Consider the following 13,742-nt stretch of genomic DNA (forward strand, 5'->3'; position numbering starts at 1 on the left):
AAGGCTTTCATGATTTAAAGGAGCAAATTCTTTTGAAACTGACTGGCTTTGTTTATGTGTTTAACCTTCCCACTATCACTAAAGTGTATTTTTGAATTGTGGTGGTTTCATTTTGTAAATGAGACTTTAAAAAGTGTTAATGGAAGCTCCCAATTCTGCTGCAGCGGCCAACTTTGGATGTGTACTCATATTACTTTGACTGGATTTTTCTGCTTCCATAGCCCAGTCAGAACAGTTTTAAAATATCAAATGTGAATTTATGTGTTCTTATCTGGTTATAAGGAAACATAAAAACTCTGATACACTGGTTAGACTATTTTGTTGGGTAAAGGGGAACTGTTACTGCTACCTATTTTATAATAAAGTAGGTCATGAATTAGTTTAGTCTTTTACTTTTTTTTCTCTTTAAAAGTCTTCCTATTAAAAAACCTGATATTGTATTTCTATAACACTGGTTAGTAGTAGCCAGTTATTTCTCTGAATTTCTGAGAATTGGATTATAAAGCTTTAAGCATTTTAAAGATAGTGGTATGTCACATTAATAGGTCCCATTGCTAAGAAATTAATCTTCAATGGGCACCCAATAAAAATGCGTTATTTGATTAGAGGTGGAAAAGATTACTTTTTTGTTACAGGAACCTTGACCCTTATTCTTTATTTCCTTATTGCTGAATACCTAAATATTGGTGGCACTATTTATTTCCTACATCTCCTATTCTTTCTACTGATTCTAGTTAAATGTAGATCCAAATTTAATCCAATAGGAAATCTCTCTGGATAATAAACTCAGTAATCAGTTTTGAAACAACTGATCAAGTCTTTAAACATATTTTATGCTCTCTATCAGCTTTTGATAAAAGCTTATGTTTGTATTGTCCTTTGGAGTTTATAGTGAGCTTTTCTATGTTATCATATGAAAATACTCGTTCAGTTGTCTCTTAATGAATAAAATAGTGGTGTCCATTCCTGCTGAGGGCAACAATACAAACTATGTAGTTTGAGCATACGGAACATAAGTTAGGTTTTCTCCAGGGGTATAATTTTATTGGAGACAAAAAGACAATGTGTTTCCTACTGTTGGAAGTTCACATAGCAGAAAGTGCAGCCCTGAGTTTTATAATAGAAAGCTTGTAGATTCCTAATAAGCTTTACAATGAATCCCATAATGATTGAACCTGATTGCACCTGAACCTGACCCAGTGTAACTTTTTGAGTAAGAGAGGAAAGTTGAAGCTCCAGTGGGAAAAGACAGAGCATTGGGGTCAAGGACTTTAAAGGATCTGGGCCACAAGCTGGAAATTGGAAGGAACTGAACTGATTTATTGAAACTTGAACCATCCTTGAACAATAGTTTTTATCCTTAGAAGAACATTCAGAGCACTAGCTTGACAGCAATGAAATGTATGAATTTTCTAACACCAGTAAACAAAAATATAAACTGGTACTTTTTTCCCCTATTTGAATTTGTTACTGAGTCCAAACTTGTACTTCTCGTCCCATGACAGGCCAATAAATCAGAGACGAGGTGCTGGGGCAAGGAATAGCGACTTTATTCGGAAACCGGCAAACTGAGATGGTGGACTCGTGTCCCAAAGAACCATCTTGCCTGAGTTAGAATTCAGGCTTCTTTTATACTAAAAGGGGAGGGAGTAAAGTCAAACATTTCCTGGTTCCCGTCAGCCTCCAGTGGGGATGTGTTAATTTCTTCCTCCCTGCAGTCATTCACAGGTGGGCCTGGTCAGGATGCTCCCTGTGAGCTAAACAAAGGTATTTTACCTCATTATCTGAGAGGAAAGGTTCTCAAAAATGGGCCATTCTGTATAATTTAAGCTTATAGGCAACAACCCTTTAGTGATTAACTTGTAGTAGAATACAAAAGATTCTTCCCTATTACAAATTCTTGATAGAAATTGAAAAAGGTAATCTGTTTACCACCCATGATCTCTAGTTGACCCACTCTGCTGTCCTCTTAGTAACATGCTTAAAAGTGAATCACATCACCTTGTGTGCATCACAAGTCATCCATCTTCAAAGTGTTTGAGTGAATTGAGTGCAGTGGACAATGAACTACATTCACTACCATGGGTAATTTCACAATGCAGCTGCGGTCACAGAAGCAGGCCGAGGTGGGGACCATGCACCTGGACAATTCATTCATTCACCTCTTACATATCAGGGCACACTCTGTGAAGGCTTTGTTCTAGGCACTGGGAATAGGCGTAAACAAGGCAGAGAAAGTCCCTGACTGCATGGAATTTACAATCTGGAGGAAAGAAACAGAAGTCAACAATTTAACGGCGAGATTATTTCAGTGATACACACCAGGAGGACCACATCATAGAGTGATGTTAAGAGAGAGATTGGAGACGATAGTTCCTCAATGAAGAGGTGACATCCAAAAACAAGAGCTGGTCACATAGAGATGGGGGGGCGCAAATCATACAATGGAATGCCCCCTCTTTTTTTTTTTTTTTTTGCGGTACACGGGCCCCTCACTGTTGTGGCCTCTCCCATTGCGGAGCACAGGCTCTGGATGCGCAGGCTCAGCGGCCATGGCTCACGGGCCCAGCCGCTCCGCGGCATGTGGGATCTTCCCAGACCGGGGCACGAACCCACGTCCCCTGCATCGGCAGGCAGACTCTCAACCACTGAGCCACCAGGGAAGCCCTGGAATGCCCCCTCTTATCAAGCATAGGAACAAAAGCAAAGGCCCTAAGTCAGGAATGAGCTTGGTCTTTCTGAGTCCCAAATGATTTGATTATAGATGGTGAGGAAGAGAATAATACAACATGAGGTAAGAAAGGTAGGCAGGAAATAGAAGATTCTGTAAGCCAATGATTTTATTCTAAGACTAATAGGAGTCATGGGAGGGTTTTAAACAAAATTCCAGAAGGCATGATCCCTTTTATAATTTAGTGAGGTGGTTGTATGGAGAACAGACTGCAGAGGGCAGGAGTGGAAGCAGAAGCAAGATGGGAGATGATAGGGATTTGTACTAGAATGGTGGTCATCAAAAGAAATGGGTGATTTAGGATGTGTCTAGTGGGTGGAGCCAACAAGAATTCTAGTGGATTGGATGTGGGGTGGGATGGGGGATATTGAGGGAAAGCCCAACTTTGTTACTGACAAAAAGACTGGATAAAAACAGCCCCAGGCATATAGACCATCCAGAATACCATTGGTTGTGTAGTTTTAGGGGGATCAAGGTCAGTTCTGTCTTCCTTAATATTCAAGTCTCCAGCTCAAGTATCTTACTTCGATCTGCATGCTGAGAGGTCTAGAAAAGGTGACTTAAACATTCAGCTCTGCAGTGAACCAGGCTGACCAGAATATGGCACCTGGGTAGATTTTATGGTGAGAGATAAAAAAAGCCTTCTAATAACTAAGATGTGACCACTGCCAGATGCAGCTTTGAGTTGAGGAGAAAACAGCAACCCCATAAGCCAGAGACTAACCTGGGTCAACATGCAGTTGGCATTTTAGCTGGCACACTGAGCAAGACCACTAGGCAAACCCCCAGCCTCTGACTTTGCCACTCAGCAGTCATTATCCTCAAAGTTCCCAAATCTCCCACAGTCGCTGACCTACAGCCACCCACCATGACCACATTCGCTAAACTTCATGACTAAAAAGGAGGCTAACTTGACTGGGTCCTGCCTATCCTCCCTTCCACAAGCATGGATTGAGTGGTTGCTGTGCTCCAGGCACTCTGTTTCTGCTGAGAAGCTTATGGTCTTCATGACACTGTTCCTCAATAATCCGTTCACATCATAGGGTACCTGTTACAATGCTATTTCTCCAGCCACCATGTCCCTGACTCTACTCAGCCATACATGGGCAACTCAGAGCATGGTGTGGCCTTTTTCTTTTTTAAATTCAAAAATTGTAAGATATAACACACAGAAAGTCCATGAAATGAATATTTAGGATGATTAATTATAAAATGGACATCCAGGTAACCAGCCCCAGGAATAGAATATAACCATCATCCTATAGGTAACCTTATCCTGACCCTTATGATAATCACTTCTTGCCTTTATTGTTTTACCTCCTATATGTTAAACTTAATTTCTGAAATTGGTTGCTGCAAGTATGACCGAACATCAGGGAAGAATGTACCCCACCCTTCTTTTGAAAGCTTGGGCTTCCTTCTTCTGATATTTCCCTTTTCCCACACTCTCTTCCTATTTTCCTTCCAGTTTTCACTAATGGGATTTACCTTAGCAAGACTGGCAATGGGGTACAGGATATATGGGAGGGACATCTGTCTTGTAAAAACAGCACCACAGAGCTATGTTTGGTTTCTCTTTATATTTTAGTTCTTGCTGAAGCTTCCACCTTTCCTCAGCTTCTGGGGTTCACTCCTGGCATGGCCCTGAGGGGTATGGTTGCTTGGGTGACCAAGGCTCTTGTAGAACTGGTAGAGGTGGGTAAGTGAAACTCTGAAGTTAAGAATTTATGCCCCTTTTGGTGTGAGCCAAGACTGGCACCGGCTCCACCAAAGGACTGTTCACAGCATGTCATATGGTTAATGTGAAAAGAAGTGTCTGTAGAAATCTTCTGAGCTGAATAGGGGAAGGCAGCAGTCCCCACAGTCCGTTCAGACAGCACATTAGGTTCTCAGAAATCTCTCAGCCCTGCAGCAAGCTTTCCACTTACACACATTTTTCATTGTTTTAAAGGGTAAATAATGCTTTTCTGGACCGACTCCAAGGTGAAAGTCAACCAGGTGGCCTCCAGCACTTTGGAGGCTATTGGAATATGAATAATGGTAACAGCTGGGTGAGTTTTATTATATTTTTCTAAAAAAAAAAACCTTTCAAAGTTGAAGAATAAAAACAATGAGAGTTTTAAAAATACGTTGTGGCCTTCTCCCCAGATACTATTTTTTTTTTGGTGTGCTATTCAACTGTGTGATGGGCAGTCAGCCAGGGTGATTACTGTAAATTCCACAATAGCTTCTGAGAGATGGAGAAGGTCCTGATTTCAGCTCCAGTCAATGCCAATCACAATAAAAAATGACACCTGCCCTTTGTTTGCTGTGTGATTGCCTGGACTGCAAGGCTTTTTAAAAAATCACCCTTTGCCCAGACCTAAAACAAAAACAAATGAACATTTTTTTTTTTCAGGAAGATTTTCAGTGAAATATGGTTATAAAAATAGTAAGCATTCTCTTGTAATATATTCTTTCAGTGAAACTAGCACGTCAAAGAAACCAGCATGTAATTTTTCACTAAAAAATGATTTTTAAAAACCCCTACAGCAAAATGCACTTTTTGAAAATGAAATGTTCTTACAGATTTCCGTGAAGAAAACCTTGCAACTGTGTTGTAATATGTGTGTAATGTGTTTTGTGTGCACAATATATTATTGAAACAGCACCAAAGCTTTGGAATGTATGGGATTGTGGGGTTTGCAATGTGTACAGAATCAAAACTAACTACAGTGGGTTTTATAATTTAATTGAAGCCCAAGTGTATATGTGCCTACTCAAAAAAAAAAAAAAACAGAACAGATAGAAACCTTTAAACTGGTAAAATACAACAAAGTAATCAAATGCTTGCTGACCTGGAAACTCTAGAGGAGATCACCCCTTAACAAATACTTGATGGACAAAAGATTTTTGAGAAGACAATCTGTTAGAAATCTTATATGCATGTTTCCTTGGAATGCATCTAGTGGCTAAAATTTATGGATAGATTTCAAAAATGTATATATATATATATTGAAGATAATTAAGTGTAGGCAAATTTGTAGAGAATGCACAGTGGATGTGTCTATTTATAATGTATGCTCATGTGTATCACTGTGGCATTCAGAATAGGGACAATATACAAGAGAGAAAAAAGAATCAAAACACAGTATCTTTGCATCTTGTGTGAAATTGACAAATTACTGACTTATAAGAATACATGAGTAAGAGTCATGTGGAAAATAGGGCATTGTGAATTTAAGACTATCCAAGTTTATAGAATTTATAAGTTGTGAAATGTGATTGAAACTCAGATTTTGGACAGGACTTGGAAACTTGCTGTACATTTTCTCCTCTACTTAATAATTCCCCCCCCCCGACCACCACCAATTTAGAAGGTACATATACATAGAAAAATACCTGGGATTGAAGGGAAGATGATGGGAGAGAGTAAATGAAGACTGCATGGGCTGCTGTTAGGAGAATGAGGATATGGGAGTCTGGCTCACCACTGACTACTGGTAGGTCTTAAGTAAGTGAGCTGTGAATCTCCACTTAGGTTCCTCACAGATAAAAAGAGAGGAACATTGCTTTCTCATGATGTGATGTGAGTGAGGATGATTGAAGATTCCTTAGTAAGATAGGCATATCCAAGTCCAAAGTGTATATTGGCTTCTCCCTTGCGTGAAAGAAGCAGTGACACAAAGGTGAGAACTTGCTCAGTCTCCCATCTCCACCTCACTTACCTATACACATGTCTGCTTTTCCTTATGGACCAGATTCTATCTCCTCCACCTACTGGGGGACTTTGTTCTAACAACGTTCTTCTCTCTCTCCTGAACTGTCAGCTGTCATCTTGACTAGAAAATTCCCATCAGCAGAAAACTTAAATAAATATACATTATATATTGAAGCCCCTTTCCCTCTTGCTACTGTCCTGTTTCTTTGTTCCCCTTTAGAGAAAAACTTTGAGGTATCTATCCTGTCTCCAATTTCTTTCCTCCCTTTTCTCTTAAACCCAGTCTAATCAGAATTTAGACCATATCTGTCTAACCACAATGTTCTTCTCATGGTTACTGACATTGTCTACATTACAAAATCAAATGGTTATTTCTCTATTTTCATCTTTTGACCGATCAGCATCATTTGTCATGGTGAATCACTGCCTCCTCTTTGAACCTCTTTCTTTACTTGGCTTCTGGGACACTGTACTCTCCTGGGTTTCCACCTGTTTCAGTGGCCACTCCTTTCTGTTCTCCTTTGCTGAATCCCCTGTATCCTTCTGTCCTCTTAACACTGGAGTGCCTCAGGGATCCACCTTGGACCATCTTCTTTACATTCATTTAATACCTTCATGGCCTCATTCATTCTCATGAAATTAAATACCAATATGCTCTGTACTCCCAAATTTCAATTTCCAGCCTAGACCTCTTCCTCTAGACTTGCAGATCCATTTGTCTACCCAACATCCCTATTTGCATGTCTAATAGACATTTCAACCTTAACATGTCTAAAACTTCACCTTTGATCCTCTTTACCCCAATGCTCTATCTGCACTTTTTCCTGTTTGCATAACAGTACAACCCATCTCTCACATCCTCACAGCTGACCCATCAGCGAATCTTCTTGACTCTTCCTTCAAAATAGATCCCAACCTCTATCACTGCTCATCTCAATTCTTGAAATAGTCTCCTCGATGGTTTCCTTGCTTCCACACTTACCCACCTAGAGTCTGTTCTCAATATGAGACTGAAAAATAAGTCAGACCCTGTCACTCCTCTGCTCAAAGCCCTCCAATGGCTCTGATAACTCTCCAAATGTTTGGAGTAAGAGCCAAAGTCCTTAGAGTAAAAGCCAAAGGATTTCTCCTTACTAATCCTTACAGGGGCTCCATGATCTAGACCCCACTCTTCTCCTCCTACTGCCCTTCATCCTCATTCCTCCCAGCCATGCCAGCTTTCTGGCTGTTCTTTGAAAACTTAAGAACTGGCTGCTCCCTCTGTACTCTTCTCCAAAGTGTCCAAATGATTTGTTCTCTTTCAAGTATTTTCTTGAGTTCCAAGAATTCCTTGGCCGTTCATTTAATGCTGCCACCTGTGCCCTTACCCCAGGCTCTTGTCATAATCTTTGCAGTCTCCATTTCTTTATTCAATAGCACTCTGCAACTTCTAACCTAATTTTCTAACATCATTTTCTTAGATGTTTTGTTGACTAATTACTCTTATTCTCTCCCTGTGGTAATTTATGTTCCATCTTCCATCAGAGCAGGGCCCTTTGACTGTTTTGTTCACTGATATATCCCAAGCATAACACAGTGACTGGAACTTACCACAAGCACAGGGAAACATGTGGTTGTGGCTGAGGTCACCAAAATGACAGAGATTTAGAACCAAATGATTTGATTTACTAAAATGATTAGATACTGAATTTAAAATAACTATGTATAAAACATTTGATGGAATAAATATTGGATTTGAAATGATGAGCAAAAACAAGAGATAAAGACAACCAGGAAGATTTCAAAGAGAGCAAAACAGAACTTCTAGGAATAAAAAAATATAATCTTTGAAATTAAAGCACCCAATGAATTTATAACAAAAAGAATACAAATTAAGAACTAAACCAAAATATCATTTTTCATCTATTATTTGGCAAAGCACAAGAGACTGACAACATACTGTGTTGGCAAGATGGGGGAAACAGTTTCTTTCACACTTTGTTGGTGGGAATTCAAAATGATTTAAACCATATCTAGATTAGTTACTGTCTCCCCATAAAATAAAAACCAGGCCTACACATATTACAAAAAAGTTTTACTAAATGTTCAAGAAACAGATTATTCCAAATGTCTAGAATGTTTTCCAGATAAATGAAAAGGAGGGAGTATTCTTCCAAAGGATTAAGCAGGTGAATGTAACTGTGAATCAAAATCAAAGATTATATAGAAAATAAATTATAGGCCAGTCTCACTCATAAACATAGATTAAAAAAAATCATAACAAAATTTTGACAGATTCAATAATGAATTTCTTAAAAAAAGCATAGTATATCCTTATCAAATGATATTCATCCCAGAAATACAAGCTTGGCTTATCACAAAAAAAAAAAAAAAAAAAACCCAAAATCTCAGAGATAATTTACCTCATAAATTATAGGAGAAACACCATATGATCATCTCAATAGATAGAAAGAAAGCATTTGATAAGTTTCAATACTCATTTGCAGTAAAAACTTCTAGCAAACTAGAAAAGGAAATTTCTTTAGCTAATACAGGGATCAAAGTTCTATAATAAAAACACATCAAAAGCTTTTTTTTTGAATCAGATATAAGCATTGAAAAGGAGAAAATTTATAAATCACAGATACAGGGCTTCCCTGGTGGCGCAGTGGTTGAGAGTCCGCCTGCCGATGCAGGGGACACGGGTTCGTGCCCCGATCCCGGAAGATCCCACATGCCGCGGAGCGGCTGGGCCCGCGAGCCATGGCCGCGGAGCCTGTGTGTCCGGAGCCTGTGCTCCGCAACGGGAGAGGCCACAGCAGTGAGAGGCCCGCGTACAGCAAAAAAAAAAAAAAAAAAAAAAAAAAAAAAATCACAGATACAATTATCTACCTAGAAAATCCAAAAGAATTTATATTAAAATTATTAGAATAAATAAGGGCCTAGCCATGTTGGTAGATATAGGATCAAAATAAAGAACTAACTTTGTCTCTACACGTGGAGAATCAACAAAAGAACCTAATAAAAAGGTAAAACCAAAAATGTATATCGCCTTTAAAATACATATAAAATTTTATAGAAAGATATTAAGGAATAAATAAATAAATGGTGTTTTACCTTGTTAATGGATACAAATGAGCTCTCAAATAATTTGTTGATTTAGTTAAATTCTAATCAGAGCAAAGAACCAAGAATAGCCAATTCACTCCTAAAAATATAGAAGTACATATGGAACTTGATAAAATATTTAATATGGTATAGAATTGGCACAGGCCGACCCAACTATTTCTAGAGTTTTGTTGTATGACAAGAGGCAGAGCCCATCATAAGGGGAAAATGGACTCTTCAACAAATGCTGTTGGGACAATTGAGTACCCACATGAAATAATAAAAAAAATCAATTCCAGGTAGAGTAAAGTTTATAAATAGAAAGGAAGACTTTTTAAATTCTAGAAGAAAATACACTATTTATAAAATTGAGCTAGGGAGGACTTCATAAGACCCAAGGTATAAACTAAAAAGAAATGATAAACATACATTAAAATATAACATCTGTTCATCAAAGGACACCATACAAAAATAAGAAAAGGTATAAACTAAACTTTTATTGTGGATATGTTTTATAAAAAGTGGACAAGAGGTTAGTATACAGAATATATTTAGAATGTGGCATTTGTTTAGAAGTTGGTAGATAACAATTAAGCTCCTACAAGGAATGAGAGAGGAGAGCTCACAGATGGGGCTTGGAGGATATGTTGGAATCAGTAAAAAGCCAAAGACAGAGAAAGAAAGGGGGAAGGCAGAAAATATGATAAAACTATGATGAAAGCCAAAGAAAGAAAAACTTGTTTCTTGAAACATCATATAGACACTAAATAGTAGGCCTTTGATCAGCATATTTTGGGTAGAAAAATTAGACTGATCTTTATTTTTCAAGCTTTTTCTAATTTAAATCACATTCTTCTCAGGTTACTTAATACATATTTGTTCTTTGATTATTTATTTATAATTTTTATTTTTAAAAAATTTTATTGGAGTATAGTTGATTTACAACGTTGTGTTAGTTTCAGATGTACGGCAGAATGATTCAGTTATACCTATACATGTATTCATTCTTATTCAGATTCTTATATAGATTATCACAGAATATTGAGTAGAGTTCCCTGTGTTATATAGCAGGTCCTTGTTGGTTATCTATCTTATATATAGTAGTGTGTGTTAATCCCATGCTCCTGATTTATCCCTTCCCCTCCCTCTGGTAACCATAAATTTGTTTTAGATATCTGTAAGTCGGCTTCTGTCTTGTAAGTAAGTTCATTTGTATCATTTTAAAAAAATTAGATTCCATATCTGAGTGATATCATATGATATTTGTCTTTGTCTGACTTACTTCACTTAGCATGATAATCTCTAGGTCCATCCATGTTGCTGCAAATGGCATTATTTCTTTTTTTTATGGCTGAGTAATATTCCATTGTATATATGTACCACTTTCTTTATCCATTCTTCTGTCGATGGACATTTAGGTTGCTTCCATGTCTTGGCTATTGTCAATAGTGTTGCAGTGAACACTGGGATGTGTGTATCTTTTCAAATTATAGTTTTCTCCAGATATATGCCCAGGAGTGGGATTGCTGGATCATATGTAATTCTATTTTTAGTTTTTTAAGGACACTCCATACTGTTCTCCATAGTACCATATTCTTTGACAATTTAAAACTGCTTTTATATTAAAAATTTGCTTTTGGTCTTCTAGCATCCTTTATTACTTTTCATGATGCATCTAGGGTAGGATGTTTAAAGAATCACTTCAAACGATCCTTTCTCTGATACCAGTAGGTAAGACCCTTTGACATGCTGTAGCAATGCTGAATCCAGTGTCTTCAAAGGCAGTTAAGCATTTGCCATGACCCATGAGGCAACCTGAAATTTTAGTTTCCCAGAATGTTAGAACATCAATAGTCTGAATCCCAGGTGTACCTTGGCCCAGCAGTCTGGGAGGCTTGATGGAAATGTCATGACTATTTGCACATAGTGGGGGGAGGGGACTCAGTTAAGTCTGTCTCCTTTCCTCAACGTCCCCTTAGAAGTCACCTTCCTGCTGTATAATACAGTGCACCTCTACTGCATACAGTTCCCTTTAAATTGCTCTGTTCCATACTATATTTGCCCTGTCCTTGCTGTAACTATGGAGGTGGGTGACAATATTTGTGAACACTATTAATTGTGACCTGTGTTAGCCTCTCTCAGAACACAGCTGATGAGCTGTCATTCAATAAGCCATTACATTGTTGACAGAGACCATTTTGTGACTCAAAATGGAACTTGAAAATTAAATCATTTCACTGGGACTTGAAATCATTAAAAAAATAATCAGGTAGAGTGTTTTTTAGAGGAACTTCATTTTGGATTTACAAAAGCTTTGAATTTTGTTGCTGGTACTAATTTTTGTTTTCTTTTTCTTCCAGGATATATGAGAAATATTTGCTTACATCTGGCCTTTGTCAACTGACCTTGAAAAACCACGAGATGTTTTTCCTTCTTGCAGCTTTGTTCAGCCTCACTATTTTTACCTTGACTTCAACTGCCCACCCACTCAGCTGAGCAGCTGGGGATGACTGGTTTCTCCCTGTCATTATTTATGCATGTTTGTAGGAGCTGATTACTGAACTCATATTTAATCTCTACTGCCAGTGAAATGCTGCATTATTTTTCTAATTGGTTTCACCTCTTATTGGAAGTATAATTATAGACGTGTTAGTAAGATAGAAAAGGAGGGAATCATTTGATGCTTTCAGGTTAGTGAGAACTGTGGGTGCTGCATGCCTGTCTCTCTAAACAGCTAATTCTTATCTAATTCTCAGATCAGGTTTGGGGAAGCTTTGGCACCTTTAGATTTGAATCTCTACTTTCTTAATTCAGGGCACAGATGTGAGCAAAAGAAAAAATAAATCTTTTATATGCTTTTAAACAAATTTATAAATAAAATTTGAACTGCTTCTGTATAAATGGCTTGTTTGTTTTTTAATGAAAAGCTCTTGAGGGGTCTCATTTTTATATTCTCCTTTACAGTCCATAGAGATCAAATGTAGTACTATAATCACTACTGGATTTGGCTTTGGTCTTGACTTACTTACTAATACTGTTCCTCTGGTTTTTCAGAGTGGGACAGTTCATATCCTGAAAGGCCATGAAAAAAATCAGCTAGACACAGATACCACGTGTGGTTTGTAGGTATTTTGGAAACTTGTCTTTGCTCATGCAATCTACTTCCTATTACTAATGCAGTAGGCTTTCCTGTTCTACTTTTATGACCTTGAACCAGTTTACAGACACTAGTGTGAGAATATTGGTTTTCCACACTGTATGGTCTGGCCACCACCCCATCCCCCCACGTTATGTAGGTGAAGCACTGTAGCACTGCATTTAGTCTTAGAAAGAAGGTTGGAAGAATAGATAATTTTTGCAGCTGGACACGAGTAGACGGCACTTTGCAGCATTTAAGAGATCTTCTGTGTTACCAACTGCTCTGTTGAAAGTAACTTGCTAAACATATATTTAGGGAAACACTGGGATTTCAGGTTCTTGGGCCAAGATTGGGGGAGCTCACGGAAGTGGGGTGAGGGTGTGGTACAGAAAGAGCTGCACTGGGTGGTGGTGATGGTGGTGGTGGCTGACAGCAGATGGTGCTCAGCTCGTTTCTTTGGAGTAACTAATGCAGACACTCTTGGTTTCCCTCTCTTCTGCCAGCTGAACCTACGTTAGTGCTGTTGACAGTAATATAAAATGTTTGGCCCATCTAAAATCTTTGTCACTGCCTAATATGGGGAAAATGAAATCCCTCAGCCTGGGTTGGAAACACCGCCAAACTGACTGTAAGTGTGTGAATGTCACAGGCATTTTACTGCTGTGGCATGCAGCCATTTCAGTCCTACACCTGCCAGCCTGGCTACCTCACAGTCCACGGTCATGTTCTGGTTTTTGTGTCTACGCTTGGCATTCCTCACTTGCTGCTATTTTCCAGTGTGTAACCAGGAGTCAGTATAGGGGAGAGAGATGCTTTCTTACTTTGGGGACTCTTAGGAAAGTTGGTGTCAATTTCTCTTCTACTGCCTGCCATATCCTGCATTCCTAAAGATTTTGTTCAGGTGTCTGGTCTCATAAAAAAAATCATTGTGCAGGTATGGAAAATTGTGACTTTATGGCCAAAATTATCTCGACTACATATGGGATGGTAAACATCTTCCTTGAACAATTCTCTATGTAGGTAGAAGTAACCAGAAAAGAAGCAAGAATTGCTGTGTAAGGGAGTCTACCATTTTGCTTTTCATA

General features: G+C 38.4%; 1 protein-coding gene across 3 annotated transcripts in view; it reads left to right on the forward strand.

Annotated features, from left to right (window-relative positions):
- EPSTI1 (epithelial stromal interaction 1) overlaps window positions 1-12,413 on the forward strand; it is a gene marked incomplete at its 3' end in the record, with an annotated part of 102,983 nt that extends 90,570 nt beyond the window's left edge. For 2 of the 3 annotated variants that reach the window (XM_082601925.1, XM_082601926.1), the window contains 2 exons: window positions 4,683-4,782; window positions 11,879-12,413. In XM_082601925.1, the coding sequence (XP_082458051.1) occupies window positions 4,683-4,782; window positions 11,879-11,887 (109 nt within the window). Of the gene's footprint in view, window positions 1-4,682; window positions 4,807-11,878 lie in introns of those variants that run through there. The other variant, XM_082601924.1, reaches the window with a different exon arrangement.
- Between the last annotated feature and the right edge of the window lie 1,329 nt (window positions 12,414-13,742).

This window comes from Mesoplodon mirus (genome assembly GCF_964341445.2).
Source record: "Mesoplodon mirus genome assembly, chromosome: 17".
In the NCBI taxonomy this organism is placed as follows: domain Eukaryota; kingdom Metazoa; phylum Chordata; class Mammalia; order Artiodactyla; family Ziphiidae; genus Mesoplodon; species Mesoplodon mirus.